The sequence below is a fragment of the Gallinula chloropus genome, assembly GCF_964237585.1.
Source record: "Gallinula chloropus genome assembly, chromosome: 1".
NCBI classification, from domain to species: domain Eukaryota; kingdom Metazoa; phylum Chordata; class Aves; order Gruiformes; family Rallidae; genus Gallinula; species Gallinula chloropus.
In genome coordinates, this window is record NC_140085.1 from 210,612,520 (window position 1) to 210,636,231 (window position 23,712).

At 43.6% G+C, this 23,712-nt stretch overlaps 1 protein-coding gene across 1 annotated transcript in view; it reads right to left on the reverse strand.

Moving 5' to 3' along the window:
- Positions 1–879: 879 nt before the first annotated feature.
- The window catches only part of FLT3 (fms related receptor tyrosine kinase 3), a gene marked incomplete at both ends in the record, with an annotated part of 46,195 nt that continues 23,362 nt past the window's right edge, over positions 880–23,712 (reverse strand). Inside the window, 16 exons of the mRNA XM_084277690.1 lie at positions 880–1,014; positions 1,657–1,762; positions 3,553–3,652; positions 3,736–3,847; positions 4,446–4,568; positions 4,881–5,005; positions 5,501–5,631; positions 5,808–5,961; positions 7,952–8,062; positions 9,809–9,913; positions 10,002–10,134; positions 10,234–10,346; positions 11,771–11,949; positions 14,703–14,814; positions 16,628–16,734; positions 20,638–20,803. Coding sequence (XP_084133816.1) covers positions 880–1,014; positions 1,657–1,762; positions 3,553–3,652; positions 3,736–3,847; positions 4,446–4,568; positions 4,881–5,005; positions 5,501–5,631; positions 5,808–5,961; positions 7,952–8,062; positions 9,809–9,913; positions 10,002–10,134; positions 10,234–10,346; positions 11,771–11,949; positions 14,703–14,814; positions 16,628–16,734; positions 20,638–20,803 — 2,012 coding nt within the window. The remainder of the gene's footprint in view (positions 1,015–1,656; positions 1,763–3,552; positions 3,653–3,735; positions 3,848–4,445; positions 4,569–4,880; positions 5,006–5,500; positions 5,632–5,807; positions 5,962–7,951; positions 8,063–9,808; positions 9,914–10,001; positions 10,135–10,233; positions 10,347–11,770; positions 11,950–14,702; positions 14,815–16,627; positions 16,735–20,637; positions 20,804–23,712) is intronic.

Consider the following 23,712-nt stretch of genomic DNA (forward strand, 5'->3'; position numbering starts at 1 on the left):
CACTCCTGAATTTCTACAGAAGGTAATTTCTTTAAAATGGAACATTTTTATTTAATATTACAACACAGAAACCCCAAATTTCCAGTTGGAGTCTGCCACCTGGATTTTCTAGACCAGGGAGGCAGGAGGTCAGTTCCAAATATCACTGTTCCTGCTTGTTTTAGATGCTTATTTTAGGCAGAAAGGAATCACTCCCTGTAAGCACTTAGATCTCATCAGCAGGTGCAGAATGTAGCCTGGATGACTAGAGACCACCCAAGTACCTAAAACTCAATGAAATGAACTCAGCTGAACTGTCCACCCATTGGTGACTTCACAGAAACCAAGATGGCAGGGATAAGACAGTTATACACCCTCACATTTATAGTTCTTTGTGAAACAAGGCTGGTATTTTAAAATTTGAGCATCTAATATTGGCTACTCCAATGGACTTTTTTTTTCCAACGCTCACTGGCATCTGCAGATGAAGATATGAGTAGCACTTCTGGAAATCACACCAGCTCTCTTTAGATACACAGTCCCTGCTTATAAGCATTGACCAAAACCCCGTGGATTTTCTTGTGTTTGCTTGCAATATGGCAAGAGCAGTGTGGATGTAAAGCATCAATTAGACATTTTTTTTACATAAAACCAGGGAAAGAGATGTCCAGTTGTAGAGAGACAGCAAAAAGACCACAGCTTCTGTCTTTCAATAGATGTGTTCGCTGAATTCAAAGAAAGGAATTGTGTTTTCTCCTCAATGTAACATCCACATGGAATGACCCATAAGAAATGTGAATAGAGCAGCAGTTGGTAACATTTTCTTTTCTTAGTGGTCATAGAAAACATTTACACCACCCAGAGTTTCTGTAAATACTGAGATCAAATCCAGAACCCAGATCATTTTTCGACCTGAGAGTCTTCATGCTGGAGCACAGCTGGGGATAGCAGAGATTCCTCATCCCTGCTTTCATGTGGTTTAGTTTTGATGCTGAAATTGTGTGTAGAGACATTTTTCTTCATATTCTGGTATACCTAGAAGAGAAAATAAAGTATTTCTGTTATTACTAACAACTTAGTGAACTGCTTTTCACCCTGTGAAGCAGGCACTTTGAAGGTACAGCCCACCTTCTCTTGAGGGACAATCATGCTCATACCTTCCTGTTACTTCCCACTGACTCTGAAGGGAGTCCAGACACCTCCCTAAGTGAGATGGGTCACAGTCTGATAAGGATGGAATATGCCTTCCTTAGATCCTGGTTATTATTTTGACTGTTGGGAAAGACATACATCCCTCCACCTGTGAGGATGTGGCAGCATATACCTATGGTGGTCCCCCATGAGACCCCTGGCAGGTGGCTGGGGTTCAGCTCTCCTCCCATCACACCTATCAGGATCACCAAACCAACTGCATTGGCTGCTGCCCAAGTGAAGCTCATTCCCATAGCACAGTTTGAGAAATTTCAGTTTTCCAGAGTTCTGGTGCAGGCAGTGGGAGGAAAAAAATCCTCATCAGGGAGATCAGGATTCTTTTAAAAGCAAAAAAACCCCCAACCCTTCCCAAAACTCTGTTTCCCTGGGGAATAGGTCATAACACAATGGCACACTCAAATAGAAATCAGAAGCTCCCAAAAAAAGGAGAAAAGAGACATTTTTCTTCATTCTGTGTTTACTTACTGCTCCTTCTGCCTCAGCCAGCTGAGATGCCAGAGAGGAAACCAGCCAAGAAAAAGAGGGTCTTTTTCTGGAGTCAAGAGCCCAACAGAGCTGCATCACTTGATAGCTGTAGGAACATAGAGGTGGTGTGGAAAACATTAGCTGTTGGAGTCTCTGTACGTGACTACATGGAAATGCAGAATTTGAATGGGAATCATGGGGCACCAGAATGGTTTTATAGAAGGAGGCCAGATTTAGCATGTTGTATCAGAGGAAAAGATACAGAAAGAATCATAGAATCATAGAATTGTAGGGGTTGGAAGGGACCTGGAGAGATCATGGGGTCCAACCCCCCTGCCAAAGCAGCTCCCCAGCTCATATTGCACAGACAGGCGTCCAGACGGGGCTGGAATCTCTCCAGAGATGGAGACTCCACCACCTCCCTGGGCAGCCTGTCCCAGGGCTCTGGCACCCTCACTGGGGAAAAGTTCTTCCCCATGTTGGTGTGGAACTTCCTGTGCTCCAACTTGCAGCCATTGCCCCTTGTCCTGTCCCCACAGAGCACTGAAAAGGGGCTGGCTGATTCCCCCTGAGGAAAAAAGGTGAAGAGCATGGCTTTATGGGAGTCCTTAGCAAAACCCTCCTCATAGGACTGTGCCAGGATGACACATACTCGTATGCTAACCTTTTCTTTTGCCCCTCCCCTTTCTGTAGAGAAAATAGTAGGAAGACAATTGCTGTGTGACTCTGGGGCTGTGCCTGCTCCTTGTAGACTCTACAGTCTTGAGGACAGTTTGCACAGCAAGTCTTTTTGTGGAGTTTGGCACCAGAAAAATCTCCCTGAAGTTTAAACCCTACTTTGGGGGTCTTACAGTTTCATCAGGGATGAGTGCAGCACCTATTTGCTAAAGCCCCCTGCAAACTTACCAGGTCAATGGGATCCCTGATATTTATAAGGCCCATAGCAACTTTTCTTGGGTCAATATGTCAGGTTCATCTATACCTTTAACGACATTACAGTCTTTAAATGAGGAGGATGAGAACATTATAGCGCTGTGGCAATGCATCGAGTCTCTAGGCTGTCTGTGAAATGTCAGGCAGAAGAGCTCAGACAGCCCAAAGTCCATCCCTTTCACAGAATCACAGAATTACAAAGTTGGAAAAGACCTTTGAAGATCATCAAGTCCAACCATTCCCATCCTAAGCTAAACCAGAGCCCTAAGTACCTCATCTACCCTTTTTTTGAACACATCCAGGGAAGGTGACTCAACCCTCTCCCTGGGCAGCCTGTTCCAGGCCCTGACTCCTCCATGCTCTGGATCTCATAGCTCGTCACCACCCTTCTCTTGTCCCCTGGGGCCCACCTCTAAGCAGAGCCCAACCAGGCGCAGTGGCCCAGGCTGAAAATCATGTGCTGAGAGCAGAGGAGAAGCTCCTGCCAACTCTTCCTTAGCAGGGATTTTGTTTAAGAGGGTCCTTAGCCTCCTGGAACTGAATCAAACATGCTAAAGCTCAATTAAAGAAAAAAAGTTTAGGAAAAAACACCAAATATTTAGTTAATACCCTGAATGAATAAGGTATAACATTGCTTTTGGAAAAATAAAAGAAAATAAAAAAAAAGAAGAAGAAAAAGGCAAAGAAAAGTCTGTGATCTGAGAACAAGAAGTTCCCTGGGAAGGAAGGCACAATTAAATACGGGCAATAAATTAGTCCTTTCAAATGCACATAACCTTTAGTGTTCATTTCTGCTTTAGGACAAAAGCTTCATGATCAAGCAACCTTCCTCAGAGTTAGAGGAAGATCTTCCCTTTTGTGATTTTTTTTGAGCAAAGCACAGAGTGTAATAAAGAAAAGGTCATACAGTGACCCAGTCAAGGGAAGTTCCACCACTGTGTGTCAATCAGAAAATGCACTTACACATCTTTTGTAGCATAATATGGTCGGTCCATTTTAAATCCACTTTGTATCAATTTGTAGAAGTTTCTGTCAACTTGGATGCCAGGGTAGGGATTTACACCTGGTGGAAATGCCAGAGAATACATGCTCATTCACAAGCTGCCAAAACCAAGCAGTGCTCTTGTGTGGAGTTACAGAACCTACCCAAGGAGAATATTTCCCACAGTAATATTCCATAAGACCAGACATCACTCTTCATTGTGTACGTCATCTCAAATAAGCTTTCAGGAGCCATCCACTTAACTGGTAAACGAGCCTGTGCAAACAGGGGGAAAGGAGGCCAGGTCATGCTGTGACACAGGCTTTCTTGATGTAGTTTGCACTGCTATGCACTGTATTTGTTTGCTATGTGAAAAGCTGGGGAGGTCTCTTAGTAGCCACTTTAAATTTCCTCTGAAGAGAGAAAAACACACTTCTAAGGAGCCAACTCATCTCATCCGGTTTGGATGACTGTTGTAGGAGGTGAACTCAGCCCTGGAAGAGCCTTCTTTCCTCCCAGAGTGAGTAGCTCAGATGGAGATGTTCACTCTGTGCTTCTTCATACAGCCAGAGGATCTGGTGTACCCCACAAATCTGCTATTGTCCCTATGCTATTGTTGTCCAAAACAGCAAACTATTCCCAGCACTTTCCTTCCATGGATATCAGTGTGCTTTAGAAAGGACCTAAGCACTTTCTCATGTACAGTGCTAGCTTGATTAGGTTAACTACAAGCTAAGAATCTGAATTTGCCAAGGGCAAGAAAAAGTGAGGTTTATGTACAAGGAATTTGAATATCAAAATCTTAATATTTTTGGGGGGGGTTCCTTATCATTCTTACAATGGGATGAAAAACAGAGAGCACTCAGGAACTTACATTGCCCCTGACAATGTAGTTGGAATCATTCACCACATCTCTGGCCAGGCCAAAGTCACATATTTTCACCACTTTTCCATGGGTTACTAATATATTCCGGGCAGCGAGGTCTCTGTGAATGCACTTAGAAGGAAAAGAAAGGTTAATGCTCTGCAGCACCTGGTATCAGGAGGAGATAATTCTCTTGTCTTGCCCAGAGCTCTCTGAATTGCTGCCTCTTTCCACTTAAACTGTCTGGATAATCAGCAAACCAGGCAGTCCTGGCAAGGGACAGGGCCAGAGCAGGCGGAAGTGTGCAGCCACCGTGTCTTTCCCATACAGCTGGGGAAGCAGGTACAGTTCTTGCCTGCCACTGTGTGGCTCTTTTCCTCAGTCTGCCTTTTACAGAGTGATGTATTTTTGCCACCTTTCCTAACAAATCACCCTTCACCATACCGATTTGGACTCAAGAAACTCCATTCCTTTGGCAACTTGGTAAGAGAAGCAAAGAAGGTCTTCAAAAGTGAGCACATTAAATTCTTCTTCTTCATCCATTTGTCTGCTTGCATGCTTCATTTCATCTGCAAAAAATAACCAGGAGTATGAGTCCTCTATGGGTTTCCTCACTCTCTGATTAATCCTACTAGCTGTTATAAGGGTTTTCACATGCCCCTACCAAGAGCAACATCACAAAGAACATCACTTCTTTGCATCCTTTGCCCAGATGCAAAATAATGGAAAGGGTATTTTCACACTCAAATACTATGTACAGCCTGACCAGAAATGTAAGCCTCTGGTCTTAAGTGTTGCTGAATGTTTCCCATGAGGACAGAGAGACTTACACAGAAAGGGGCCTCCTGTGTCACTGAATACAGTCTGGTTAGATTTATTATGTAATATATATGATATATAAAATATATATTATACACAATATCATTATATTATATTTAATTATTACAATAATTATATAAATTATTATAATATACAATGATACAGTATTATGTAATATATTTATTATGTAATAATAAATACAATAATAACAGAATTACTAGATATAAAAGCAATTCCTCTCTTACCTTCCTCAGAATACAGCACAATCCCATTTGATCCAGACATCACATTCATCTTTTGACTTCTCTGTGTGATTTCAAATTCATCCTCTCTGCACACAGTTGTAGTCACACCGTACTTCAGGTGAGGTCCCTTCCTGGGAAGAGAAACAAGGTGAGGAGGCCATTGTAAAGATCATCATTGCTTATTAAAGTACTTGAGGGCACATCCTCAAGAATGCAATAATTTCAGCAGTTTACAACACAGCTGAGAATGCAGCTTAAAAAGAGTCAGTAGCTTTATGAAGTATTAAACTACTGCTGAATGCTTTACCTGGAATTTTGGTCCAAATGGATGTTGTGGTAAAAGCTGAAGTTGTGCTGTTTAAAAATATCCATCAGTGTCCAGTGAAACTTTTCTCTCTTGCTTCTTAAGTAGTTCAGAAGGTCACCATAGCAACAATATTCAAATATCAAGTAGATTGGTCCTGAAATAGTTGGAAATGTAAATAGCTCCTGCTATCTATAGCACTTTCTCCATTAAAGCCAGGAGTAATCTGTATTAAACATCTCAAGCATCGTCTCTTCCCGGGTAGATAACCTGTATTGATGGGTAGGTAATGTTTGCTGACTGTAATTACTGACAGTAATGTCTCTGCAAGGTCTGTGTAGCTGAGGCTTTGCTGTGGTGCACGTCCCAGGGTGGATAGCAAATGCCTATGGAGGCACAAACATCCTTTCCCATACCAAACGGCACCAGGGAGGACAGTGTATTGTCTAAACCAAGGGAGGACAGTGTATTGTCTAAACCAGACTTGGTTCAAGCAAAAGATGATCCCTGCTGATTATCTTGATGGTGCAAACTTGTATTGTTTGACCTCCCTCCTTTTGCCTATCTGCACTCCCTTCATGCTCCAGAAATAGCCTTTTGTTCTCTTGAAGGTCACCTGAAACCCAAGTGTGTGTGCTGAGGGGACCTACAGGAGGGAAAGACCTTACAAGGGGATGTGTTTGAGTGGAGCACTGGTCAGGCCACTTTCCCAAGAAAGGAAAAATACCTCCTGTTCCCAACCAGTCAGGCTCAGAGATAAGTCATGACCAGCATGCAGGAGCAGAGAGAATGGCCCAAAGGGAGCTTGGAGAGGCCACACATCACCCCTGCAAAGTTTTACCCTGCCACTACCACTTCTGGCTCAGACAGATCAAATACAAATTTGTGGACATTTGGGCCAGAAGGCCCTTGTCAATCAAGGTAAGGCCAACTGTGAAAAGCTTGTGAAGTTTCTCAGAGGATGGATGAGAGGTGTTGAGAGCCACGTAAAGTAAATGCTTCTTGGATAAGACTGGGAGTGTCCCTGCCCTACCCACCCAGACTGAGCAGGTCTGTGCTGCAGCTCTCCTACCTACCCCATGATGAATTTCCAGAAGGCAGTGGCAGCCTACACAGTTTCAAATCAGCTAAAGCCACCACCAACAACCTATTTCTCAGCTTTCCTCATTTGCCTGGCATGTCTTTACACAACAGTATTGCTGTTGATGGAAACTGGGGAAACAAGAGTTACCTTTGGTCTTTCTGACTTAATATAAATACCCATGGCAGAAAAATCTGGCAAGTTGTCCAGTGGCAGCTGTTACAGTTCATGATATGGGCAAACACTGTGTAAACCCTGCCCTTTCCCAGAGGTGACCTGCTCTTTAGTCTCTCTCCACCTTCTCCTGTTCCTTGCTGGACTGGCCAGAGAGGGAGTTCTTGGGACAGGAGTATCGACTTATGTTGCCTCAGTGATATTACCAGTTACACAGTAATTATTTAGTGATAATACCTTGCTGCTTTCATCTCAGCCCATCTTGGCTTAGTCTTTTCAATCTTCAGTATATTTTTGCATTCAGTCCTATAAAAAGTTGTCTCTTTTTTCCCATTACTCCCTTGTCTCCTCTTCTTTCTTTGGGTGTCCCTATCCCTGCACATTTTCCTTTTACAGCCTAATTTTTAGCCATTTCCCCCTTTCTTTCTACAACCTCACAGTTTGATGAGCCATATGATTAAAAAAAATATTATGCAAACAGAATCATGTGGACACAAAAGGACCTTACACCAGATAAGCTTTTCCTTTTCACTTAATAAACTGCACTGTATCAGTGCCACCACCCCTGTAATAGGAAAACAGCTGTAGAAGGGCTACTGTATCACTTCATGCAAGCTGGAGTGGAAAAGACTCATTTCTGTACACATGTATGGCCTTAACATTGATTTGATTTCATCTTGTTATGGGATGGCGTGGACCACCAAAATTGGTTGGGCAAAGACAGGATTTGGGGATGAAGAGGGGAATTAATTACCTACTTGAGGAGTAGGTAATTAATTACAACTTGGGTGTTTTTCATATTGCTTTCAGTAATCAACTTTTGAAGTTTCTTTTCTGCTCAGGAGTCCTCACTAGTCTGAACATTTTTAATTGGTACCTTTTCACATGTTACCTGACATGGTACAAGCTCCTAGTAGGTTCACAATGTTTTCATGGCTTCCAATGTGAGTCATCATTTTCAGCTCAGACATTAGAGCATCTTTTTCTGAAGTATCAGGCTTTTCTGTAAAAGTAAGACAGATTAGGAAATCTCCAGCAAATAATTAAAAATTCCAGACGTTGTGATGCTTTGTCAGATGCAAGTCTCCATTTCAAACTAATTGGACTGAAAAGTACATTTGGGAACATCCTAAAATTTTTTTTGCATAGTATAAAAAGCCTTAGCCAAAGGTTGAAAATAAATGTGTGTGTGTGTGTGTCATTTGACTGCTTGGGAAAGCAGTCATAAAATGTTAATATGTGTCATTCTTTGGCTGATGAGGAATGACAGCAGTGTATGAAGGTGTTTGCAAGCACAGAAGAGATGGCAGTCAACCCTGGTGGAGAGAAATGCTAAGAGGAAAAAAATAGTCTCAACAGCCATATGGCACACAGTGAGTTGTGATTCAATAGCTAAGAAGGTCACCCTGCATTTCAGTAGTAGTTTCAGGATTGTTTTTCAGCAAGCATTTGGGCCTCATGATCTCAGTGAATTGGGGATGGGAACCACAATGATTGGGATGAGCTTCCCTAAAGAACTGCACAGGAGTGGCCAAAGGAAGTGTAAGGCTGATGCTCATGTGTGAATAGGGGATGAAGAGGGATGAAGAGGGAGATGGCAGTGCTGGCAGGAAGGCACTGTGTGAGCACACAGGTGAGCAGGGTGCTGCTGCTGCTGCCAATGAGAAGGTCATCTCATTAGGTATCAACAATGAATTGTTGCCTTTAGGACAAGGAAGCTGGTGAAGGGTCCAGAGAACATATCTTATGAGGAGTAGCTGAGGGAACTGGGGCTGTTTAGCTTGGAGAAGAGGAGGCTGAGGGGAGACCTTATCACCACCTACAACTACCTCAAGGGAGGTTGTAGAGAGGTGTGTGTTAGTCTCTTTGCACAAGTGACAGATGACAGGATGAGGGGGAATGGATTCAAGCTGTGCCAGGGCAGGTTCAGGTTAGACATTAGGAAAAAGTTCTTCACCAAAAGGGTTATCAGGCACTGGAACAGGCTGCCCAGGGAGGGGTTGGGTCACCAGCCCTGGATGTATTTAAAACACTGGTACACAAGGTGCTCAGGGATATGGTTTAGTAGAGGACAGGTATGGTTAGACTAGATCTCAAAGGCATTTTCTAACCTAGTGATTCTGTGATTCTATGAACAAGATTGTGGTACTTGGACCCAGTGAGGCAGCCTTCCTCCTCTGCTTGCTGCTGGGGGATCACATTTGGACAGAGCTTTAACGAGGGGTCAAGACAGTCTGGAGAGCTGCCAGAACAAAGAACCAGTGTGGATTAGAGCTTTAAGAAGCTTGTCCCATAAGGAGGTATGAAGAGAAATCGCTTTGTGTCATCAAGAAGAAAAGTTGGAAGTTTTGCAAGCAAGCCAGCTCAGACACAGGATGGGAAGAGAATGCAACAACTGGACACTGCTACAGGAAAAAGAGACCTTACACCAAAGCTGACAGTCACCAATGTGATCAACAGGCTAATTGCACTGTGAATTTACATTCATCCTCTTTAGAGCAGAGCATCTCCATCCTTCCCCATACGACACAGACCCACAGTAGGACAAAATGCCATATGCTGCAGGAGGAAGGTGCTTCAGCAGTGCCTTTCCAAGCCAAAACAGGGTTTTGAAAAGAATTTTGAAACCAAGAATTTGTGGGGTGTAACTGCTACAAGTCTGAATGTAAAGGGATTTTCAACACCGCTTCTGCTTTGGACCCGCTAGAACACATCACTGCTTCAGAAAGGCTCCCAGAGTTTATCATACCTTTTAGCATTTTGACTGCCACCTGGACTGAATCTTCTGCATTGCTAATTCCATAAGCTGTCGCATTCACCACTTTCCCAAAAGCCCCAGAACCGAGGACCTGTCCTACAAGACACAATGCACCATATTATTTGCAGCTGCTAAATCACAGGCCACTACTCCAGCATTGTTGGTTGCCTTGTGGATTGCTCACCGAATTCCAGGTTTTCCCTGGGAAATTCCCATTTGAGATCATATTCAAATTCTCTAAAGTCGATGTAGATGTACTCGTTATCCGACGGGCCTATCATCTGAATCATTTGCAACTGGTTTTCATATCTAAGTTGCTTTGGAAGGAAAAAAAAATAAATAAGTAGAATAAGAGAAGAAGAAACAGCCTGGTAGGATCAAAGGGAGAAGGGGCAGGTGTTTGTGTTTGCTTTTACCTTTTTGTATTTACGAAAAATGAAGACAAATGAAAAAGTGAGCAACAGGAGGAAAAATCCAACAGAGGCATAGAATACAGCACTGTCCTGGGGGGAAGAAACAGCTCCTGCAACTGTAAGAGATACGTGTTACTACCCACTGAATCAGAGGTTGTGGACAGACAAATGTGCAAGGAGAAGCTGTGGCAGCTTGGTCAGTTCTGCCAGCTTGCAGAACTCTCACACTGGAGCCTCCTCTGCGCAGGGAAAGAGATGGAGCCACGTGCAGAGCAAGAAGCTGGGCAGGAGGTGTTCAGTGGTGGGTTATTCTGACATCAGCTTTCATTAAAAAAAAACAACCCCAAAAGCTAAACCAAGTAAGAAATCTAAGTGCATGGAGGTGTTGGTGTGATCTGTGGATTGGACACCGTGAGCATAAACAAGAATAAAAGATCCTCTTCTTATTGCACCTCCCTCCTCTCTTCCTGTCCCTTCCCTCAAGCAATGTGCATTAGATGTAGAAGCACCAGTTATCAGGAGATGAACACAACCTGCTTGGACCATTGCTCTGCTGCTCAGCCTAGAGCTCTTTAACAAGTCAAGACCATACTACAAGGTGTTGGTGGGTGGGTGAGTGTTACATGAAACCTACCCTCATATCTTGGTAGTTTCTAAGAGTGTATTATGCTTACTTTCTGTTGTAATTTCAACACAAAAGCTCAAACTCCATCAGCTGTCACAGCTTCTGCCAGCTGTAGTCAAAAGCAGCAAGCAGCTTGTTTATCCATGAGAAAGGGTCTCTGTGCTGCACGTGTCTGGGTGCTTCAAAACACTTCCCAGGGGCCACAGCATGTTCCCTGTAACTGGAACATTTGCCCTATGGAATGTATATGGTGTTACAAGTTCATGGGCAAATAATCATATTGGCTTTCTTGTTCAACAAGGAAAGCATCTATCATACCCTCCAAAAGAAGACAGACTGAGCAGCAGTTCCCATACCAGGGTTTGGCCTTTTGCTACCTGTCTACAGCAGTTTAAGAAGGTCCCTCCCCTGGTACTTGCTCCTGCTTCCCAGATAGGGACTGTGCCCTAGAGTGGGTCTGTTGGCTCAGTCGTGCTCTCACTTGGTCATGCAATGACCTCCATGGGGTGAGGAGAGCTCCCAAGGGCTTCTCTGGCAGCAGTGCAGTGACCTCCAGGAGAGGAAGAAGAGCTAACATCTTCCACCAGCTAGCAAAGTAGCCTCAGCTCTTCCCAAAGCTGATGCCTCCAGATTTCAGGTAGGAATTACAAGGATGAAATAAAAAAACAGACTCCAACTTTGCCATGGCTCTGCCCTAAACTTCATGTGAAATTTCTGCTTTTTTTAGGAAACCAGAGAAAAGAAACAGGTGTCTCCCAGTCCCCCACTGCTTCCCACACTGCACACACACAGCTCTCGTGTTTTACCTGTGATGCCATTGTATGGTCAGCCATTTAGCCAGATAAAAAATACTGTAAGTTCTACCCTGCCAGCTTTAATTGAGAAAATCTGTGCCAAAGGACTGGCACCTGATACCTGACAGGTTAATGAAACTCTTTTCACAGGCTGAACCGACAGAATTGTTTGCACAGCACTCAACGGAGAAGGTTGCTGCTGTCTCCTTTACATCTAAAATACTGCTTGAAATCCAGGACCCCAGGGATCTCCTCTCTGGCATGAAGCTGTGAATCCCCTCAGTGATTTCTTCTGTGCAGCTGGAAAAGAAAGCAGAATGGTTTTGGGTTTTGGCTCACAGTGGCTTTTTCCAAGGAAGAAGGTGGGATATTTCAAAACATCTTATGTCTGAGTTGGAAGAGAATGAGGAAGTGATAGATGGGCTTGGATTTTGTTTGCCACTGTAGAGTGAAGCTTCAGAGCAGATGCCAGTCTCATTTTTTGGTGATGGACATGGCAGGGTCAGTGTGAGGTGAACCGGGCTCCCTCCCTCCTGCACTGGGCTTGCTCTCACTCTCCATCACTGCCCTAGCAGGGCACCTTCATGCCCTGACCTCCAAGACCTCCACCAATTCCAAAGCTACATTTTTTGCTACTTATTTCACCTTTACCTCAAGCATTCAAGCCACTGAGCAGCTCCAAATGAGTGGTTACTGAAACACAAACAGAGAATGAACCCACACTAGGAGCTCTAACTCCTTTCCCTGAAGGTACATGATATCAGCCATGAAGTTTCTCTCACTTGGAGAGCATCCACCCTGTGTTAATGACTTAAGACCTGATATGTAGAAAGAGGGAACACTGTACTCAAAGCAAAGGAAGCCCACACAAGGATAATTTTGACTTTTAGCTTTTCTAACATTTATCAGATTAGTGCCTAATTTTAAGGAAATGCAGAGGTAAATAAATAGAACTTATTCAGCTCTAAGCAAAGTACTAGCTTCTACGTGTGGAAGTTCCCAAGAAAGGAAATGTTACAGCATTTTCTCTCCAGAAAGCTGTTTTAAGTAGTATTTTAAGCTCACTAGCTGGATTTGTTGCTTTTTTCTTTTTCCTTTTCCATTTCAGTACAAACAGCCTTTTCAGAGGAACAGATGAGAAAATGGTCCAGAGAATTTTTTTTTTTTATATCTAGTTAAAACATTTAGAGCTTTATCCACAATCTTCCAAAAGATAATTTGACCTACTACTCTTCTGCAGGGTGGGATTAGTAGTTTTTTTGGTAAAAAAAATAAACAAAAATCTGCAGAGTTCATAAACCAGCTCAAAGCTGTTTCAGCATCTCTTGAAATTTTAGGGCCTGACTCATTGCCCTAAATAAATAGAGGAAATGGAAACACTCTCACTAACTTTACTGGAAACACTCTCACTGAGTTTACTGGCTTTGGTTAAAGGTCACCATAACAACTGCATTAACCAAAGCTTAACCAATTAATCAAGCCTGTTTTAACCAATGCATTCCCTGAATGCAGGGAACAGGTCAAGAGAAAAACTTAGGCTGGACTTTGTAACCTCCTAACTGTTGATATAAAACCACCCAGGCTTATTTCAGCATCAAGAGCATGAAATAGAGAACTTTATAGGGTTAGTTTGATGTGATTTTTAAAAAAAAAAATGTAATTTGAAAACTGCCCTTAGTTTTGGTGATCTGGTTCCTCTGGAGTGGGCCACCATGTCCCCTTGGGCAAACAGTCAAGGGTCCATTTTCCACTAAGTTTCTGATAGTCCAGTTCTCATTTTAGCAAGGATGGCTCAGATATGGTCTTTTTGAAATTCATCAAAAAGAGAGAAATTCTGCTCAGGCACATGGAAAATAAGAAGATGCCTGGTGACAGCCAGTGTGGCTTCACTAAGGGCAAATTGTGGCTGACAAATTTGGTGGGGTTACAAGTGTGATGGGGTTGCAGCATTCATGGATAAGGGAAGAGTGGCAATTGTCATCTACCTGACCTGGTGCAAAGCATTTGACACTGTCCTGCACAACATCCTTGTCTCTGAATTGGAGAGACATGGATTCGATGGACTACTTGGTGGATGGTCATACTCAGAGTTGTGGTCAACATTTCACTGTCCAAGAGGATACCAGTGATGAGTGGCATTCCTCAGGTGTCAGTATTGGGACCAGCACTGTTTAATATCTTTGTCAGAGACATGGACAGTGGGATTGAGTGTACCCTCAACAAGCTGTGTAGCGAGGCTGGCATGCTGGAGGGAAGGGATGGTATCCATAGGGACCTTGACAGGCATCAGAGGGTGGGTCTGTGTGAACTATGTGATGTTCAATAAGGCAGAGTTCAAAGTCATCACATGGGTTGGGGCAATCCCAAGCACAACTATAGGCTGGGTGGAGAATGGATTGAGAGCAGCCCTGAGGAGGAGGACTTTGGGGTGTTGGAGGATGAAAAGCAATGTGTGCTTGCAGCCCAGAAAGCCAACTGTGTCCTGGGATACATCAAAACCAGTCTGACAAGGGAGGTGATTCTGCCACTCTGCTCTGCTCTGATGAGACCCTCCAGCTCTGGGGTCCCAAGGACAAGAAAGGCATAGAGCTGTTTTAGCAATCCAGAGAAGGGCCACAAAGATGACCAGAGGACTGGAGAACATCTCCTCTGAAGACAGGCTGAGAGACTTGCGTTTGTTCAGCCTGGATAAAATAAGGCTCTGGGGAGACCTTAGAGCAGCCTTCCAGTACCCAAAGGGGCCTACACAAAAGCTGGAGAGGGACTGTTTGTCAGGGAGTGTAGTGATAGAACAAGGGTTAGTGGCCTTAAACCAAAAGAAGGTAGGTTTAGATTAAATATAAGGAAGAAATTCTTTAATTATGAGGGAGGTGAGGCAGTGGGACAGGCTGCCCAGAGAAGCTGTGGCTGCACCCTCCCTGGCAGTGTTCAAGGGCAGGTTGGATGGGGCTTTGGGCAACCTGGGCTAGTGGAGGGTGTCCCTGTCCATGGGGGAGGGTCTTTGAGGTCTCTTCCAACCCAAACCAATCTGTGCTTCTATTAAAATGATTTACTTGGATGAGTTCAGTTCAGGACAGTTCCTCCAAACCCAGGATGAGGCAGGGTAACTGTCAGCGACACAGGAGATCTGCTTGAACAACAACTGCATTGTTACTTTAGGTTTTCCTGCAACAAGATTAACAAAAGACAGTTTCTGTCAGCACATCAGTGACCCAAACTTTTACATTCATGTTGCAACGCTACATCTGCCAAGATGAAGATCTGCTTCTGCCTTTTCAAAACAACCCACCCGCATGTCACTGTGAGAGCTGGGTGTAGGCCTCAGTCCTCCTCCTTCCTCCAGCCCTGTGCCTCGATTTTGTGGGACAGAGCATGGGCAAGGCAAGGGGAGCAGCCACTTCTCTGTGTGGGCACAGACAGACCAAAACTGTGGCAAAGCCAAAATTAGAAGTCTTGACTTCTGCTTTTCTGAGTCCGAGCAAACAGTTGGCCTAAGGACTCCCCTGACACCCCAGTTCTGGGGGGCTCCCCTGACACCCCAGTTCTGGGGGTCTGGCTCATAACAAAATATGCACAGAGGATCCCTGTATAAATAATACATAAAAAAGAAGGATCCCTAACTTAAAGCAAGGGTGACATGCTGCTGCCAGGTGGCAAAAATAAGCAAGAGCACTGGGCAAGAGCACTGGGCAAGACTCTCTAGGTGTGCGAGTCGTGGGCAGGGGCATAGGAGGCAGTGTGGCCTTCATGTATGTGTCACACACCAAAGGGTCTCTGGACTAACAGCATTAACTCACAACTGCCATTAGGAAAATATGACACCAACACACCACAGAAAGCCAACACCTGACGAGGATGAGTGTTTCCTCTCACTGTGTATCTCATACAGTCCCTACAGCAGTCATATATTCTGGCTCTGCAGAGTAACAATACACTGACTGCATTTTACAGACAGCTCAGGCTTTGTGGTTTTCTTAAGAAGGATGCATTTTTCTCAGTATATGACTAATTTCTTATGTTCTGTCCTCTCTGTTTATGGCAGACTCAAAGAAAGAGTTCTCCATTCCAAACCAACATGAGAAACATTACCCACAAACACCTGGCATCCATTCCCCAGCAGAGATGTTGTAGAATCCCCCTCCCTGGCAGTGTTCAAAGCCAGGTTGGATGGGGCTTTGGGCAACATGGTCAAGTGAAGGGGTCCCTGCCCATGGCAGAGGGGTTTGAACTATATGATCTTTGAGGTCCCTTCCAACCCAAACCATTTTGTGATTCTATGATTCTCTGGTTCAGTGCCAGGATTTCAGTAGTGCAGTGCAGAGAAATATATATTTGCCTTGTATTCCTCCATTTTTAACAACAGATCTATGTAAGTGAGATGGGGAATAGAATCACAGAATCATAGAATCATAGAATCATAGAATCATAGAATGGCATGGGCTGGAAGGGACCCCAAGGATCAGAGAGCTCCAACCCCCCTGCCACAGGCAGGGACACCAACCTCTAGGCCTGGAGCTACACAAGGTTGCCCCAGGACCCCATCCAACCTGGCCTTGAACACCTCCAGGGATGGGGCATCCACCACCTCTCTGTGCAGCCTGTTTCAGCACCTCACCACTCTCTCTGTAAAGAACTCCCCCCTAATATCCAATTTAAACCTTCCTTCCTTTAGCTTTAATCTATTCCCCCTTGTCCTGCCCTTGCCTACCCTTTTAACAAGCTGATTCCCCTCCTGTTTGTATGTTCCCTTCAGGGACTGGAAGGCTGCAATGAGGTCCCCCCCCAGCCTTCTCTTCTTCAGGCTGAACAAGCCCAGCTCCCCCAGCCTCTCTTCGTAGGGGAGCTGCTCCAGCCCTCTAATCATCTTTGTGGCCCCCCCTCTGAACACCCAGGGAAAAGCAATAGATAAGGCCCCTTTATATCAGGGGCAAAATCCCAGACTTGGACAATTCTTTACAGGTCTTGGTTTCTCACTTACTTCTCACGTAGAGAGTGAAATTTTTTGTCATGACTGTATCATCATTTTCGGCATAAAATACGTATATTCCAGACTGGTGCTGATGGTTGCAGAACTTGGATGAAATACTGTGGGGCAAAGAAAAGGAGGGAAAAGGATAAAAGATCACTTTGAAAAATGTTTTAATTGTAATCAAGACTCATATATATATATGAGTCTTTTCAAATATATATATATATATATATATGTTTGAAAAAAATTCAATATCGTCTAATAAGGAACCCAGGCCACAGTATTTTGTTATTAGAGAATATAAGTTCCAAAATGTAACTGTTTTAATAAGAGGAGATTCTTTTTTCCTGCAGTATTGATTTAATTCTGCAATTTTTCTCATAGTTCCTGGAGTGTATGGGTGCTGTCAGGCTGTGATTTTGTTACCATTGGAAGACAAGGTAGATAATACATCCTGACATAGATGCTAATGCCAGTGAAGGATCAGACTCTCTACTCTCTGAAGGATTTTGATGTGAGTTTCTAGCTGATACAATAAACAGTAGCAGGAGATAGCAATGTTGTGTAGGATCATACAAGACAAACCTCTCCAAATGGAAATACCTGACAGAAACTCAGAGATGGGATCATCACCAGGAGTTCATTATCAATGAGAGAAAGTAACAACCACCAGGATATTTCTTCAGGAGGATGGCCAGTCTTCTACTAACCCTGAAGGTGATGGCAGCAAACCAAGACCCAAACCATGAAGGAAACAGCCTGCGACGATGGGAATGGAGAGGGAGGGCTTCAACAAGTCCCTGGGCAGAAGGTAAGAACAGAGGACTGCAGAGACTTAAAGATTCCTACACGACTGGCTTCTTGAATCAGTGCTTTATGGGACATGGGATGAGGTGGGGGGGAGGGGATATGATCCTACAGAGGTAGCATCCTATTTCTGTCCCTTTGACCAGGTTATTGTCGGGACATTTGTCATATTTAAATAGCAGCTATTGCAACTCACCAACTATAGAAGAGCACTGAGGAAACTCTTAGATTTAGTTGCTGGCATGTTGGGGGCAGATGTTTTAACAGACAGCTCAAGGGCACTGTGTAGGAGGGCCTCCAACTCAAGTTTGAAGTAGCCAGAAAAAAGAGATCATATGCCAGTAATTTGCAAAGATAAAGCAGTAATGAGCTTGGAACAAGAAATCTAAATAACTAAAATCAGAGCGTTTCTCATTACAAATGAACTAAGACATCAAGTATCACCTTGCAGTTCTAAAGCAAGAGAACTCACATCGAAGCCACTGGCAATCTTGTCTTCTTACTAAAGCAGCACCTCCATATAGTTACTGACTTTTGAATGTCTTCATCTGAAATGGCTTTAAAAACATCCCAGAACTCAGAGATTTTTATAATTAGACCCTTTCAAGTTGCTTCAAAATGGATACTGAATGCAGGAGAAAACACAAATCATACAGTCCTTTTGAAATCCTGGGTCTGAAAGATGAAATCCTAATGAAATAATGTGAAAGTCATTAAAAAAGAGTGTCTTTGATACCTGAAAATATAAGGTGATGTGAGCTAAATATTACAGATTTAACAGAAGTCTTTCTGTGTATGAAACATCATTTGCTCTTAGGAGGAAAATGAAAATCAGCAATGTGCTAAAACAGAGAGACAGCAAAAGCAAATTGAAAATGGAAACTTGTAAGGGCACCGATAGGTGAGATGAATCCTTGGGACTTGAAATTAAAAGCTAAAGCAAGGGACAAAGTTAATGAATAAAATTTAATATGTTCTATAATCAGGAGGAACAATTTGATAAGGAAATGGCAGAAATCAAAAATAGAAGAAAACAGGAAGTGAAAAAGGATATGAAAGGAATAAAGTAGAAGTGTTGGGAGATGGGATTACACAGAAGTCAACTAAAATATGGAAAGTTAGACACACGATACGTTAAGGTACATGATGGCCTTTTTGGTTTGGTTTCGAGAAACCTTCTGCTTTAAAGTCACATTGAAATCTGCAGTGTTATAGCTTGTGGGCAGAATCTCCTGACCTCCCTACCCTTGGCTGCTTCTGGGAACTTCAAACTGAATGAAATACCTACCCCTGTGCCTTTTCCTCAGGTGAGATGTCTCTATCCACTGCTGGTATTCAACCAAAACCTGATAGCTGTGGGAGGTGTTTGTAAAGAAGAATGTGCCTGTCAGGTGAAAACACAACCAAACTCTTGTATTTTCCCCTCAATTACATTTTTCCATAAAATAAAGAGACCTATAAGTAAGTGCAAAGTGTAACTACCTAAAATGAAAACTAAACCCCAACAAAAAGGTATTTAATCAGCAGCATAGTCCTATGACTGGCTGGGTTGTCTGTTTGAAACAGCCTTCAGGACAAGCTCCAGCCGTGCTTGGGGCAGTAAGGTGGCCATGGCCATGTCCAGTGCAGGGCTGACTGCTCCAGGGACACAGGCTGGACGTCTCCCTGTCCTGCAGGTGGTGGTCAGCAGTCAGCAATCTCTACTTTGGGCTGCAAAAGCTAGCTGGAGTGACTTGTAAATCCCAGGACAGCAGGAGCTGCACCGTACTGATTAAGGAGGGTTACCTAAGCTATTTCAAGAGCTCTCAAAATTGTTGTTGTTGGCCCAGTCCATAGCACCTTCTCGTTATCTGGATTGAATTTACACCAGCTGTCAATCATCCAAGCAAAACTAACTCCCACTCTTGCAGGCAGTGAGAGGAGGTCCGGACCAGCTGTAAAGCAAATCAACTCTGTGTTATCAGCTGGAGGGAGGTACCTGTTGGTCACGGATGAGCAAATGTGCATGGCTGTCCCCTGAGACCTCATTTCCAAGATCAGTCTTGACTACAAAGAGCAGATTTGCCTAGCCCATGTCAGGGCAGATTAGTCACCAACACCCACCCGACGCTATCAAAGCTTGCTGACAGCACTCACTTTATCAGCAAGGACAGAGTTCCTGTGGCCACGGCCAGGAGATGACAATTTACCAATCTGGACTGAGCTGTCTCTGAACATTGTGAAGATCTGACTCCAATACAGCACCTGGTGCAGAGGAAAAGGCCACTCTGTTGCAAAGATGACTCAACGTGTGTACCAATAGACTAAGGAAAGAAATGGCACAAAAGTGTAATCAAGGCTGTGATGCAGTTTTATGCAGATGCTAAGAGAGGTTTTAAGAATATGAGAAGAAATCAGTGCAGGCACATTAATTCCTGCCTAGGTCCTGCTTAGTTTTAAAGGTAAAACTTTAAAAGAGCAGCTTGACTTTCTTTTCCTCGAGGTGAATTAAGAGCTGTTGCCTTGAAAGCCATGGGACTACTCTGAAAGAAACTCTGAAGGAAATTAGATAATGTTATCAAGAAATTAGAAAGCCCAGGGAATGGAGAAAACATTAGCCTTAAATAGGATTCATGCCAGAACCTCGTTGTAGGAAATAACAGAAAAGGTAGATAACTAAACAGGTTTATCCAAAACATGTTTTGCAGTAGCAGAAGAATACATGACCTGGGTAATGAGCAGAACGGTATGTTTCTGTGGTGCAGGCAGAGCTGAACTGATCTAACAGAGGCCTGGGAAACCACGGGGCCCTGGCTCTGGCAGGAGCAGTGTGGAAGACACTGGGAACATCATCAAGAACAGGATGACAAAAGGGGAACACACAGAACTTGTGGTCCGGTATGAAAGCTGCAACAGGTTTTGTGAGTGGGAAATGATGGCAGAGAGGAAGGGAATGGCAAAGTGTGTATAAACTAAAGGGTCACTGAGTGCATAACTCACTAAAGAGTTTATTCTAACGTGGAGAAGAAAGTGATTCAGGGAGTTACCTACATGCACTGCACTGAGTGTCAAAATAATGTCTGAGCGCCTTTTGTTAACACGGCTTCATCACGTGGCCCATCCACGTTTTAAAAGCACAAGGGCAGTACAAAACACAGACAGTAAGCAGCCCAAATGAGATATAAAGAGGAGAAAAAAGAATTAGATCTGGTTACTTCAAAAGATTCAAATACCTGCGGCCATCCACGCTGTGACTTTGCTTGCATGGAAAGGTTTTCTGGGAAAACAGCCACACGCATCTAACTGGGGGATAAGCTGTAAAGGTAACTTTGAAGCAAAATTCTTCCTCACCAATTTCAAAATCTTCCTTAGAGTTGGTTATATTTATAAATCCCTTTTCTGAAAAAAATAAAATTAGAAAAGAAATGACATTATGTTACAAAGGCTGGACTGCTTAATGAAGGAGTTTTGACATCTGCATGCTTTTCTTTTTGGCTATCACAAGCCAAAAAAAGCACCATGTTACATTACAGAAGACCTCCTGTTAATCAAAACAAGATAATGCTTCAAAATAGTAATAACACGATATCACTGTGTTCAGCTGCAGACCAGTGATCTGAACCTGCTGAAGTTGTACATTGGTTCCGACCGGAGCACTTCCAGAATGGTCCAAAATTTCTCCCCCAGCCTTCCAACAGAGTCACAGGGCCAAGAACCCCACTATTTATTTGCTTTGTCTTAGGTGTGTGTTCCAGGTGTTAACAGCTGCATCTCCTAGCTTTCCTCTAACAGGGAACAAAACCAGGCAGCACATAACCAGATGTGGACAGGAGTTGTTTCTCCTTCCCTGCAATGAGCTGAAGATTTGTGCAAATGAGTTTTGTAGCTGCTCCTTTATTTCTTCATCTAAATTAGGCATATTTGATGCAAGACAACAGCAACATAAAAAAGTGTTTTGAAGATGTGCTGGTACTTGCCCTGCTAGGGTAGGATTAGTTCCACCTAATGAGCTGTCTGAAGTTTGGTGACCCACCTAAGCTCCTTGTTTGGACCTCTGATAAACTCAGTGGAATGAGACAGGCATGTCCAGATGTATCGTATCCTAAGATGCACTGAACTGCTTCTGGAAATATCTGTTCCTTGACACTGAATGCTGAAGGAAGCAAAATAATTGCTGTGGCTAGATGTCTCATGAGGTGAAATTAATCCCATCCAAGGAGACCAAACAGCAGACACATGTGAGAGGAGACTCTCTTAAAAACATCACTGGGGTTAGGATCAGCTCAGTGAAAAATCAGAGATTCCTATACATCAGAAGAAATCTTTGGAGATGTCTAGTCCAGCTCATACTCAGACCAGGTCCAACTAGATGGGGTTGCTCAGAGCCACATCCAGTTGAGGCTGGACATTTCTGAGGAATTAGACTCCACAACCTCTGGGAATCTTGTGCCAGTGTTTGTTTAATCAGCCACATGGTGAAAAGCTGCACTGCAGAAATATTATTGGACTGTTTTTTTTTTTTTTTTTCCTTTTGAGTGTTTTTCTTATGGTTGTAAGTCTATCTTCTGCTTGGCATCTTTTGTCTCTGCCTAGCTCACTGGTTTAAAAAAATGCTATCTGGAAACTTTCATATAAACCACAAAATTTTCTGTATTTTTGAAACAAGAAGCAGCAATTCCTTTCATGACTGTTCTCCTACTTCTTGATGTTAGAGGCTTACTGGTTTTATATATTGGATCTTCTCTTTTGGATCTCATCCTTCCAGGCAGAAGATCATCTCTGTGTGTACTGTTAACAACACAAGCAGCCAAGAGTAAAAGCTTTCTCCAGAGTGCACAGAAGGACCTTGGAGCAGTGTATGCCATTTCTCTGGAAAAGAACTCAGAAAAAAAAGCAGTTTCTTTCTTGAAGGAGAAAGAAAATAGCATATTATTGCTTGGCTTATCATTTTTGGCAGCTTTAGGTGTATTCTTGCCAGAGAAAGAGTGAACATGATTATTCAGTAATGACAGAGAGGTGAGATGAAGTTCTTGAGACTGGAATCAAAGCTTTCATGTCTCTGTATTTGCTATATTTATCTGTTGCTTTAAACCTAACACGAATTGTAAAGTATCTTGCATTCTCCTGAATCAAGATTGCATAGTGCTAAAAAATTCATTATTCAACAGTGGTGGAAACTGAACAGCAGAACTGCAGAAACAAAGAGATTTGCAGCTGCAGCTGTTGGCTTCATGTCTGTTTTGCTTTGAAGTGGCCCAGTCACCCTGCCTGACCTGACCAGTGACTCAAAATGGGGCAAGCTGCTGAAGTATCTTTTAGTAGGGAGCAAACCAGAGCTGTCTGGCTGCAGGGCCTTACTAGACTAATGTCTAGTAAGACCTTTGGTCAATATAGTTATGCTAGCAAGGCTCCCCAGGCAATGCAGTCTGTGCCAAACAAATCAGCTTTCTCTTGGTTCAGTTACATCATGACCATTCCTGGAGTAGCTATGAATGCAGACCCACACACAATGGTGGTTTAAAGGCAGGAGACCAATCATTGCAGAAACTGCTACCCCATGGCATGGACAGCTGGATGAAGCCTGCAGTGATATCACTGCTGAAAGGGAACTTGGGGTGCTAGCTCAAATTCACACTAACAATGGTTGTCATTAGTATGTTAGGCCAAAGGCTGGGGTGGGTCAGAAGTACAGAATGTCTCTGTATAACCTTGGAGAGAGAAGCACAGCTGTGTGCCAGGTATGAAAACACCCCTCCCGCTCCTGACTTTAATCCACAACGTATGTGAACAAACAGATTTTCTTTCCTCAGCAAAACCAATGAGCCCTGGGAAGTTTTGTTGGCACAAGGGTATTAAGGTGGCTACAAACAATCACAGGCAAAACCCACCCCACTCAGAACTGCAAACTTCATGGGCAGTGAGTCAAGTATCCCCTGTTCATGTGATACATACCTGCACCTGAAGGTTTATGGATCCAGGCACCCACTATTTCTCAGCTGGGCACCAGTACTGGGAAAGAAGCGGATCTTGCCCTATCCTTGTGCTGCTCCCTTACCCATACCTTCCTGTTTATGGAGAAGCTGTGTGTAGAGAAAGTGCCCAGGTATCCCAGTTATTGTAAATGATGAGAGAACTTCCTGCTCTGTGGTAGGCAGAAGCTAAAAAGAGGACGTTGCACTGGGAAAGTAGTTTCTGAAGAGACTGGGGGAAGAACTCTCACTTCCTACCGTTCCTATCTTAGGTGTTGTAAGCTCTGAGAGCAACTGCATCTGTGGTCTAACCTGTGTGAGTGCTTCAGAAAGCTTTGC